We start from the raw sequence: 12,691 nt of genomic DNA on the forward strand, positions 1-12,691 counted from the left end.
CGCCCATCTTGCACTTACTGCTCACTGCTCTGGGTCACTCTGGATTTGCTGCCTTTATCAAGGTGAGAGTCTGCAGCTCAGAGGGTAAGAGGTCTCTGCTCTACCCAAAACCCCCAAAAAGCTCCAAGCAGGATAACCTAGAGGCAGCCAAAAGTCAGAAGATGAAGGTGGAGAAGAATAAAGATCCCTGTAGGAGGCTCACTTGGGTGCCTGGTTCTGAGGTCTCATCCCAACCAAAGCAGCTCCATCCTGCTCCCCCTCTCTCCTGCACAGATACTTCTGCCCAAACCAAGGTAGTAAAAATCCTTGCCTTTTAAAAATTTTTTTAAAGCAATCACTTGAAAAGGTAAAAACCCATACACATCTGCCTCTAGACATCACAGGGACGTGATACAGTTTTAACAGACAGCACAACCTCAGCACTCGCAGGAGATGTGTGATTTCAACTGCAGACCTGTACGGATGTAACCACGACACACGTTATTTCTAAGGGACCTTTCAGAGAAACAAGACCAGAAGCAAATCTGCAGAACACGAAGACGCAGAACAGCGGCCTCTGGATGCCAAGGGGTTTCTCAGCACAGCACACAGAGCAAAAGGGGCACATTCACACTTTGGGTGGAAGGCACAGGGAAGGGGACTCCGCACCTGAGAAGCATCACTGGCAAATTCCCATTCCTGGTGCACAGCAGAAAAATCTCATAGGATTAAAGAATCATTTTGGTTGGTAGAGACCCTTAAGATCATTTGAGTCCAACCATAACTTAACTTTGGCACCAAACCATGTCCCTAAGAACCTCATCTACGTGTCTTTTAAACCCCTCCAGGGATGGTGACTCAACTGCTTCTCTGGGCAACCTGTTCCAATGCTTCACAACCCTCCTGTGAAGAAATTTTTTCCTAATATCTAATCTGAACTCCTTGAAGCTCTTTGTTGGGCCTGGGAAGGAACACCCTGTCCACGCTGGGCCATTACCAGCAGGTCAGGCACTTTCGACAGAAAATAAGGGAGAGAAGTGGCCTTAAACCAATTTGCACTGAAAGCCAAGAGACTGGGAACGCAGGATCCATTTCAAGGAGTGTGAAGAGCAGGACGGCAGCAGAGAAGCGGCACAAAGTGACCGTGGAGCTCTAATTCATCCCCGCACCTACAAACACTGAGATCCGCTGGCACCCGTGCTGGGTCTGAGAACAGACACATGTCTGCGCTGGCGCGCAGAGGGACTGGAGAAGGGACAAGACAGTTTGATAATGCACCAGGGAATGGTAAAAGCAGGAAAGAAAGTGCTCCACAAATCCACGGGCTGATGCAGAGACCTGGACGCGCTGGCTCTCCCCAGGGCAGGATTGATGACCAGCTGCTCCCAGACCCTTCACTCATGGTGGGGCTGAACCTCTTTGCTCTCCAGGCTTCAGAGCAGCTGTGCACAGGTTGAGGAGGGTTCAGCCATCCAGCTACCTAGAAGCACTCGGATTTAGGTTTCCTCTCTTCCCCAGTTACTATGGAAACTGGCAGACATAAGTAACTAATGAGATCCTTTGCTTAAAAACCCTCATTCCCGCTGTCTCCTCCTCCCACCCCTCCTACTCCTCTCTACAACAAACTCACCCAGATTAGGGACATGCAGAGCCATCCCCTGCTTGCAGGGACATCCCCCATGAGGAATGAAGCCCAAACTCCCACCTCCTTGTACCCCCCCGCCAGCAAGAGTATCCTTCAGGGCACTGCAAAGGCACAGAGCGCAACGTAAGAGCTGAGAGAGCGCGGTGCTGTTTCCAAGGGACCTCGGCATTACATGTGATGTTGTTTGTTCAGTTTTAACAGGCTGAGATTAAACCTCACTGGTCTGAAGCCCCTCTGGACACATGTGCTGGAAGTGGAATACTGGTAAGGGTTCAAGACATTCCCCAGAAATCTTTACTCCTGCCAGGAACAGCCTTCCCTTGCACCGGGGGATGCTGTCAGAGCAAAGACATTCCCCAGGGAGCGCGGGTGTGGGGTCGGAAGCAAGGCTGCAAGTGGAAAGCTGTAATTTTGGCTGCTGTGGGGCTTCTACACCATCAGGGGGTGTGAGGGCATGCAGGGGAGCGCTCCCACCCCCTGGGGAGCTGCTGCTTTGGGGGCACAGTGGGTGAGATGGGGCTGCAGAGCAGCTGCTCTTATGGCAAAGCCTTCAACCATGTGATGGCACCTCTTGCGATTTAAACAGCTGCTGCCTCTGCTGAGGGACAGATTTCCAGTGCTTGTAGGGAGGGAAACTGAGGCAGGGCAAACTCCTAGGAATGCCTGTTTTCCACTCCCTTGTCTGACCCCAGTTGCCCCCTGAAAAGTGCAAGAAACCCTACAAAACATTCCCTGTCTCAGCCACACACCTGGAGCGACCATAAACAGGCTGAAAAGCCGACGCTTAGCTCACCCAGCTCCTCCTGCCCCCTCTCTCAGCACAGATTTGGGGAACACACCCCCTCTCCCTGCAGGGAGCAGCTCCCATCCCTCCTGTGCTCCCGAGTGTCAGGATTTTAGATTTTGGAGATGGGGCAGAGTTGCTAAGCAACAGTGCCAGGCTGTGCCTGGCTGAAGGCAGGACCGCTAATGCCATGTGACAGCGCAGCCTTTTCAAAAAAAACCAAAACCAAGCCAAAAAGGCAGATATTTGCTGGGAGCAGGGAGCTGAGCCCCGTCCTGACACAGCTGCTGGTTTCCCCGTGAGCGCAGCCCCCACCGAAGCCGCGGGTTGTGTTGAGCCGCGGTGCCGGGCACGTGCCTCCCCGCGCAGGGGATGTGGTGACTCTGCGAACCAGAGCCACCCAGTCCTGCTGCAACATGGCACCGTTTCCATCTGACCTTGCTAAGGAACTTTCCGCAGGGCTTTTCCTTTTGGCTCAGTGCTTATTCTCCAAACCCTTCTGGAGCACACTGTAAGGACACAAAAAGATGTCCCCATCACCAGCGCCATGGAAGCCACTGACATCAGTCCAACTTTCAGGGCTTTTTGTTTCTTTTTCCTTTAAAACAGAATTCTCTACCCTACCTCAGGCCAACAACTAAACAGCACACAGGGAAAGACCGGCACACAGGGTAGAACAGCTGAGCAAGGTCTCCTCCAGTTCTTTCCAACAGCACTTTCTTTCTAGGTAAGCAAAGGACATACTTAAACCTTCTGCTCATACAGCTTCAGAACTTCACTTCCAAACTCAAACAGCCAAGATGACCAAGTGGCAACAACAAGGACACGCACAACTCGGAATCAACACCGACAATATTTCTTTTTTGAACTTGGACCTTCACGTCATTTTGCAACACGCATTAAATATCAGGAAGTAAAATTTAATCCCAATCTTTTGTGCAGTGGTAGCTGAAAACCGCCCCGCATCGTTGCTGGTAACACCTGAATGGTTCTGAGCATCCAGCCAAGAACTGAATTCAAATAACAAAAGTATCTGCAAACTCTGATCCAGTCCTGTCTGAGGACATTTTGGTCAGTATTATAACAGTACATTCATTTCCAAGACATGTAATACGCATGGGTTCTATAAGTTATTAAATGATCAGGATACTGGATTTGCACATATAGGGAAAAAAAAAACCAAACAACCTAAACAGGGAAGCCTGCACATGATTTTGCCTCTGGTTGTTCCAGCAAGAAAATCCAATTTCTCTTTGTTCTAGCATTAGCAAATTACTTCAGGGAGGAAAAAACAAAGTGACCACTGCATACCAATAAAGCCATATTCAACTCCTAACACTAAAGCTGTCATTTCACACCAAACTGTGGATCAGCAACAAGCAAGCAAAACCAAAGTGCCTAGAACTGCTGAGCAGCACAGCAACTAATTGCCTCCTGCTTAATGGCATTGAATCTCCATGTGCAAGTCAGCCTGTCCTCCTTCACTCTGTGGGTCTGGGTAAGCAGAATTTTTAAAACACATTTAGCTAATCTGATTTGCATATCTTAGCTTAATGCGGTGGTCCTTTAAAATTTAATCAAACTTAGCATGTTGAAAAAGCAGTGTAAAGAAGGCAAACTTAGCTTTAGCACATGTTCAGTTGCAGGGGAAACCCTGGTTGGTACAGCTGCACCAACTGCACCCACATTATTTGAGCTATAACCGTCTATGAACCTATTTTCATGCACCAGATTCTTATATTTTCATGTAAAAAAACCAAAATCAATTAGGTTAGCGCTGGCTTCGTAAGAGATGAGAATACTGGGGTACAACCATGACCTCGTGTTTTCATTACAAGTTGTATTTCTGAATATGGTTTTCTCCATGGCACTATCACAACCTCTTCCTAAGAGGCAGATGCATGAAACAGAGCTCTGATTAATTCAAGACGTGCAGTGCATCCCGAGTACACCTTGGCCCCGCAATACAATACTCGCTCCAGCCCTACAGAGCAGCCTCAGGTCAGCTCCAGTTCTCACCACTGGGAACCTGAGCCCCAGATCCCTCATCCAGAATTAAGCACTCATCTCTGAGTCCCTGGGAACTGCGGGAATACCTTAGAGGGTCCAGGATTTGCTCTTCTTTTTGGAAACAAAGCTGCTGCAGACAGGGAGCAGAGCAACAAGCTCTGACCATGATGGTATCTGCTCCTCACCTTGCAGCCTGGCACCTTCTCCTCAGCTTCAGTTAGCGGCGCTGTGGGCTTCCTGCAGCAGCCAGGATTTTCTGGCTCTTCTGTGCCGCATTACGGGCTGAGCTGCCAGGGATGGGAGCTTCTTCTGCCATCCCTATTGCAAACCATCAAAGCTTGAGTCAATCCCATTTGGCTTGCCTTACGGGCACAGGATGGGTCTTTTACCTACAAAGGCCTGGGAGACTCACACAGAAGCATCTCCATGGAAAAGACTGGGTTTATCTCCTTTATGTTTGAAGAAATAAAAGAAATAACCTAGGGAAAAGCCTGTAGTTTACACAGGAGGTGCTGTAAGGTGACTGTTGCGCTTTGACAGCCAGTTCTGGATGTACAAGAAATACACAAGCTGCTTTCTTGACAGATAAAAACCCTGCCCCCTAAAAATCCTTCTTCCAAGCCCATTTCACTTTGGTTTAAAGAAAAAGAAATTAAAATTTCAGTTTTGCCCTTGAAGAAAATCAGCGTCCCCTGTTTAGCTGCTCGGTGGGGCTTCCTGCGCGTAACTTCAGCCCCGCTTCTCACGCTGCGCAGAAACAGCGCGGATCTGAGCGCTCAGGAAAGCAAAGGCTCTTTGCAATGAGGAGAAGAAAAGCCAAGAAGGAAAACCAGGGCTGCGGGGACCAGGCTCATGATCAGCACGCTCTGCCCCGTTTTCCCCGACGCTTCCAGTAGCCGTGCGGCTTGATTTGAGTGGCTGGTGGTGCTGCGATCAGGGCACATCAGCCAGGAGCAGAGGTATTTTTAGCTCACAGCTAAATTCACATCGCTGGGCTGGAATCAGTGAGACCGAAGCATGAATGGTGCGGTGCGTCCCCGAGCCTGAAAGGCAGCTTGCCACCGAGTGGGTGGGCTCACGCTCGGTATGAATTACTGATCCGAGTGGATGCGAGAGGAGGGATAACGATTCACACGGTGGCTGCACACCTCTGCGGAGCCGGCGGCGCTTTCTGTCTGTGCTGAAGGGTTGCGAAAACCCAGCACCTCCTAAATTTTAGTTAGGAACCACTGAAATATGCAGACTTTGTTCCGTGCAGCTCTGCCACGGCAGCCGTTGCATACCTTATTTTACACAGTGATATGGGAGCTGCACACAGTGGTATTGCATCAGTGAACAATAGAACTGCCAACTGCCCAGGCTGAGAGCTTTTTTCTGCTTAGGCATCTCCTACGAGAGAGTCTTTTGAACATGAACCAGCCTTTTCTCCATGAGGATCAAGTTCCTAAAGATTTTATACCCAAGGCAGAGTTGCTATTCTTGAAAGAAAGGAGGTGCTTTAAAACAAGGCTGTTTTCACTGCATTTAAATGATCAAGACTGAATCTTGAAAGGTTATCGCTCTACTGCAGCATGTAGACAGACACACACTCTTACTCTGGTATAAACTCGTAGCAAGATGGATTCAGCTGTCAGAGCCCACCCAGTTTGTTTTACGTGTGCCACCAGTCACTTGCCAGGCTATGAGAAGTCTCCATCCCTGGGGATGCTGGAAGCCCAGCCCTCGGCAGGGTTTGGGGCTTGGCTGATCCTGGTACAGACAGGCCTGATGCTCTCAGGATGGTCTGTACTAGAGGAGGTTACTGCTCCAATAAAATCAAGGTAAGCAGCACACTGAGTCAGGGTTGCACTGGTAGTTAAAATCCAAGTGGCTAAGACAAACACACGATTTCCCTTGTTTTCCCTCCTCGAGCTATTGGGTTTGAAATCTGTTTATGAGACATGACCCACTTTCTCCCATACACAAGCCAAAGAGGCTGGCAGGTCCTGCACACCACCCAGCATCCCGAGTGACGGATGGGAGAGGCACCACATCCAGGACAGAAAGTCTCTTTCCATTTGAGCCCTGGCAACAGCTGCGGATACCCCTGCAGAGAAACCACCCCACGCTCCTGCGCTCTCCCTGCGAGCGAGAAACATGTTCTCCACCGAATATCACCAATTCAGGCATGGCTGGGCGAGCAGGCTGGTCTTGAGCTGGCAAACCCTCCCTGAATGGAGAGCATTACCTCTCACCCCGCATCTAACTACTTCTTCCAAAGGGAAAAGAGGCTAATGACCAGGCTGCAGGATCACCAGCGCTCACCTTCCCAGCCACGCGCAGACCCTTCCCAACCGCATCCTCTGCTAGCCAGCGCCACTATGTCCCACCGCCGACCACGAGAAGGTACCAGCACTTCTGATTTGAGATGCAAAGAGCTGTGGACGGCTCGGGCACGGCCGGGACAGAAGGCGTCAGCAGCAGCACTGCAGTGCAGGGGAGAGGCGATGCCAAGTGCCGTCGGGAGCAGAGGAAGGACTGGGGGAGGCGCAGAGGTTGTTCTTGTTTGAAACCCCACAGTGAAATCAAGTCATAAGGTCCAACAGCTGCTATTTTTCTCCCCTCTTGTGTGCTCCAGCTTTTATATTCCAAAATAGTAATAATTATGAGCACAAAGAGACCCATGGTTTCTGTCTGCAATTGAAGCAAGAGGGTGTTCATTGTGTAATAGCAGACATGAAAGAATAAAAAGGTTACAGGGTTTGTAATCAATAGGGACACTTTTTTAGTCTGTGAAACATAGCAGCTTTCGGCAGAATCACTTGGCTCCTGCCCAGAACCTCTTGCACAGGAGCAAAGCTGCTATGCTGGCCCCATTCCACTTTTTTTTTTTAACACTCCCTCATCCTTCAGCAGTAGTAAGGTCATATGTACAAGTAGGATGATCACAGAGGCAACTAGATGACTAAACAGAGCTGAATGGGATGAAATATGGTCAAAAATGCATCAATACAGTGGCTAAAAACAGCAGACCAAAACTCTTCCCACATGGTCTGTCCTTCGTAGTTGTCCAAACATTTTATAGTGGTATGTAGGGCACTTTCACAACAGAAAGAAATACTGGCCAAGTATTATGAAGCAGGTTAAAATTTGGGCTGGAACACCTTGCCTGAAACACACGGTAGAAAGACAGGATTTCTGAACAGCCCCACCATTGCATTCATCTCTATTTAAAAGAGCAGCTTTGCAGAGAAGCAAAGTATAAAAGAGAAAACACGAATACAAGGTCCAGAATGAAAGGAAGAAACAGGTCAAATTTAGGATCTGGGATTTTAGATCTGCTTTCATGGGGACCCAGCTAAAGCTTTTACTGAAACAAGCCTCAGAATCCAAGGCTCTTCTGTCCATAAGTGCAATATCCACCTACCTGTTAGCCATACACAATGCTATTAATAAGGTGACGTCTAGTGACCGTACATCAAAAGCGCTCTCAGTGTGGTAGAATTAAGCTACTCACCGGCATTCAGGTGACAGTCTTTAATCTGGAACTGAAGCTCATTTTCGTTTGGAATATCTTTCCAGGTTGCAAGGAAGACCTGGCGCTCTAGAAACAAGAAAGACAATCAGCAATCCCGGATCCTCACAGGACCAGGGTATTAATTAAATGACAGCAGAATGATACAAGGTAGTAACACAAAAGATCTTCCGGTCACATTTTGCCCTGCTGCGGTCAGATCCAGGATTTGCTCCTGTAACAATCTCAGTCTCCCTGTAAAAGCAGCAAAGCTTTCATGTCTTTTGGAGTCCCCAAACCAGAGACAGTCTTTACCAAATGAGCTGTTTAGAAACCACAAACAGGCAGGATTTGACAAGAAAGAAGGAGACCCACACATTTAGGATTATGTTATAGTGAAAGATGCTTTTCAAGCTACTTTCCAGACAGCTGAAACAAGAGTTTAATAAAGGTGACCAGGGAACACATGAACAACAGTGAAAGTGGTATGGAGGCAAATCCTAGACCCAATTGAGTGAACTAAACCTTAAAAAAAACCCAAAAAACACCCTCAAAAATCAGCCTCAAAGAAAACAGATCCACCTCTTGTCTGGTAGGGAGAATCAGAGCAGAGAACTTGGGTTCTGATAACTATTGGAGTTGCAGGACAACAGGGACAGGATACCAAACCCCTACAGATTAATTCAGGCTGCTGAGCTGGTATGAAGGTCAAGGTCAAGATCACGTGAATCTCAGCCACAAGACAACTGCACCCAGCTGGGTGCTGCAAGCACAGCCTGGCTGAAGGAGGCTGACCACAGACCTAAAAGCACTCACCCATTTTTCCATCCTCTACGAAAAGCACGTTGAGAGGAATCAGGCAGCTGAAGTAAAAGACATCAATGTTGTTTTTCACAGCCACCTGTTATAATAGAAGAAACAAGGGGGTTAAATTTTCTCTACCAGCTGCAAGTCCAAAGGGATCTTAAGATTTTTCATGGTCTTATCGCCTGCCCATGTACCCCGGAGTGCTTTCTCCGAGCAGAGGTCAGCTCTGAATGTGACACTACTGCTTCTGGGTAGTTTCAGACGCAGATCAGTCCCACCCCTCTGTGCTCACTCCATTTTCACTAAAAGCTGCACAATCTTCTCCTATGAGCATTTCACCATGCTGCCTGAGAGCCAGCTGCACTAATGGAGTCACATCCTTGCCCTTTTCTGCTCTCATTCAGCCTCTCCCTTCTCTTGCTGCTTCTACCTCTGATGTATGTTCACCTCCCCTGGCTGCACACAGCTACGAGCACATATCTCATATCGCACATGAGCTTCTTTATCAGCCCTCTTTGCCATCTCGCTCTTGCAATTCCCCAGCTCCAAACCCCTGCGTATTCTTAATTTTCACCCCCAGCTCTCGGTCATGTCTGAACACGCAGACCCCTTGATCGGTTCTATCTCAGCCTGGACACTTTCCAGAAAGCCAGAAGCTGGTCCACTGCCTGCACCTTCCTTGCAGCATCTCCCAAGTCTTCTGCCTTTACCTTTGTCACATCTATCTATCAATCAATCACACATGCTCGGTGTTGACTCCTGGAAGAAGAAAGCCCTGTTTCAGATCCATCAGGGTAGGTAAAAAGAGATCACTTGACAAAAGACTTAATTCTCAGTGCCATTAAACTCCACCAGCCAGGGACACACACTGGAATGCCTTTTATCACACGTGCTTGCCACATAACCAATAAATCTCTGCTAACACAGAGAGCATCCTCACTTGCAGTGTTCCCCAGGCTGAGAGAGCTGATGTTACAGCAGGAGCAAAGCGGAGGTCTGAGAAAGCGCACTGTCATAATAAAGCACGGAAAAAAGGTGGCTCTGGGCTTTATTTCCATGCCTCTCATGCTCTCCTCACATCACCCTGCATATCGATAGCCTGTCATGGGAGCACAGTTCAGCAGACACCTGCTGCAACAAAGGAAACTTATCCTTAGGATTGAGGTTGTGTGGGGAGCCCTGAATTTCAGGAGCCGCCTGAGTTCCTACTTCCTCTGAAAAACCCCAGGAGGAGTTCTCCAGTTTGTCACCCAGCCGAAACACAAACCAGACCAAGCTAAACGCTGAGCCAAAGAAATAAATTTGCTGCTACAAAGATTTATGCCAAGACAAACTCCGTTCACATTCATAATTACATACATTAGTGTTCTGCTGAGAAAACTTATTATCCCATAGTGGCAGGTTTAGGACATCCCCAAATGTCGGTAAAAACAGCTGCAGATAGACGAGGGAGGGGAATAAACCAGAGAATTCAAACACAAGTCAGCTCATTAGACATGAATGCAATCCAGAGGACAAGTGGTAGGAGATTGAGCTCCTGAATGAACTCTTCTAGAACCTGGGGAGGTCCCAGAAGTGCAAAGAACAGCGGAAAGGTAGATGTGACAGCCTTGTGGGGCTTAGGCTTTCAGCCATCGCTAAAGGTAGAAGTTTATATTTAATTCCTACAGTGCGAACCAGCTGAAGAAGGGATTAATTTAAAGCCCACTAAAACCATGTAAATGATGGTGTAACCTAGAAAAAAACAGAAATGGTTCTCTGTAATAGGGAGCTGTCACATGCTTTGACTGCTGGCGTCACATTCAGTAGCTGGAGTGTCCAGTGTTTGAGCTAGAGGCAGCGAAGCCAGAGGGGAAAAAGCAGGTTGGTGGATGGACTTAAGTGATTCACCTCTGCAAAATGTGATTGAACAGACTGGGTGAGGAGCCAGAAATGCACCTTTGAGGCTGGGAGAGGAGAGCTGGGGAAGGGACAGCATTCTGGATGTTACGCCTGGATGTGAGTCATGGAGATGAGCCAGAAGAGGAGAAATTTAGGCTAAACGTCTGGAAAAACTTGATAGTGAGAATTATTAAGCAGCACAAAATTCTCCTGAGGAAGAGAGAAGCTCCAGTGGTTGGAGTATTTAGAATCAGCCTTGACAACACTCTCAATAAAAGGAACTGTAGCAAAACAACAAAGCATAGCAGGGAATACACTGCGTGATCCAAGATCTTTTCCAACTCTGATTTAATGATTAATTGCCTTGCCTTAGAACAACAGAGATTACTTCGCTTCTGTAGCTAATTGTTGTTGCCATACAACAGCAGTTTCTTACAAAAGGGGCTGGAAAGCAGAGTCTTCTCGCCAGTCACGGTTCTAGAGGCACACTCCAAATTAATATGCTAACCCTGTTCCTGCAGTTATAAGAATGCTATAAAAAGGTATCTGCTGACCTGCTTCTCAACTCTGCAGAAACATACTGAGTAAGCTGCTTTGGCTATACTCAGGAGAGCTACCCAATTAAGATGCTCTGAAGTGCAATTTCTTCCCAGCAAATAAAAGCAAACTACACACCAGTCTTCCTCCCAACCGCATCATTGGGTTCGGTAATGCACCATGTGCCACCTTGCAAGTATCTCTAATGATGCAGAAACCAGCTGTCACAGATAACTTTTGCAAACAGGAAAACGCTACAGTCTCCTTAAACCTATTGCACTGTGACAAGACTGGTAAGCTTTTCAGGACTCGCTTCCATCGTTCAACACCACATACTGCCCCAAAACAGCCAGGTAGGAACTGTTAGCACTGTGGTCCCCAACATCTGGTCCATGAAAGGGCATCTGCAGATACCTGGATGGGGAAACCTGTCCCAAGAAGGGGCTAAGAGGCCCTGCCAGTTGATAACAGCTTTCCAAGGTCATGCTTCAACCTTTGCACTGCCACATCAGGAGCGTCCAATGCCATCTGACAGGCTACAAAAGCAACCGCAGGCAGAAAGCAGCTCCACAGCAGTGCCTGTGAGAAACGGAGTAGCTAACAACAGCCACTTGCCAAAAAAATCCAGTGCTCCCTAGGTGGGAACATGGACGTGAGACAATCAATGACATCTAAGATGATACCAGTAGTTGAGAAGTCTCTCCAGGTTTGACATGCTTCAAAGGAACCTCCATTTGCATCCAATAAATCCTCTAGTATAGACTAACTTTGCCTGTGGCTTTGCAGCTTTAACTTGTCGACCTGGACATGAACTACTAAATCTTTAACAAGACCTTCAGCTTCAGACGTTTGAGAATGGAAACAGAAGCATTTTAAATAAAAATGGCTTTCCATTTGTGATTGTTTTGAAAGGAGCAAAAAAAAAGTATTACTACCTTGTGAATTTAGTCAAGCAGAGTACAAAACTTCCAAGGGATAAAAGTCAAAAGGTGCCAGATTTTCATTTGATGCTTCACTGTTGAAAAGGTGTGAGATTGCTAAAAATTGGCACAGGGTTCCCAATTACTTATGTCTTGTTCAGGATCTGACTGGAGGAAGCAGCATCTCTAGAAACGACCCCTGGAACACACTGGCTCACCTTGCAGCATGAGCACCCTTCTGATGTCCTTCCTTACAATGCAACCCTCTGACAGCCAACATGTGGTATTTCAGGGAAGAGGTACCTCATCAGAACAACACTAAGTTATTTTCTTCAATAGTGTAGGTTTCTGATGCCTTAAATCCCAGACTTGAGCATAAGAACCGACTTTCAAAGTCAAGTCTGAAAGCAACACAGATGCTTTCCATCAGCAGCAAGCACACAACATACCCACTCCGAATCCCATTAGCACTTACACTAAATTAAGGATTTACTTCAAGTTGGGTTTTGCTTTAGAGTCTGGTAACAGCCAAACTGTTAAGGCGAGAAGAACTCTCCTCTGCAGAGTCTTTTTTACCTCTGCCAGCACAAGGTCGTGGTTTGTTCTGTGACAGTCTGCCGCTCTGGCTGTCAGAT

The 12,691-nt window shown here is 47.6% G+C and overlaps 1 protein-coding gene across 3 annotated transcripts in view; it reads right to left on the bottom strand.

The window, feature by feature from the left end:
• The window catches only part of AP2B1 (adaptor related protein complex 2 subunit beta 1), a 74,446-nt gene that overhangs the window by 3,696 nt on the left and 58,059 nt on the right, over positions 1 to 12,691 (bottom strand). For all 3 annotated transcript variants that reach the window (XM_082068152.1, XM_082068150.1, XM_082068151.1), the window contains 2 exons: positions 8,728 to 8,812; positions 7,915 to 8,001 (listed from right to left, as the gene is read on the bottom strand). In XM_082068152.1, the coding sequence (XP_081924278.1) occupies positions 7,915 to 8,001; positions 8,728 to 8,812 (172 nt within the window). The remainder of the gene's footprint in view (positions 1 to 7,914; positions 8,002 to 8,727; positions 8,813 to 12,691) is intronic.

The sequence above is a fragment of the Streptopelia decaocto genome (assembly GCF_964273445.1).
Source record: "Streptopelia decaocto genome assembly, chromosome: 18".
Taxonomy (NCBI): Eukaryota; Metazoa; Chordata; class Aves; order Columbiformes; family Columbidae; genus Streptopelia; species Streptopelia decaocto.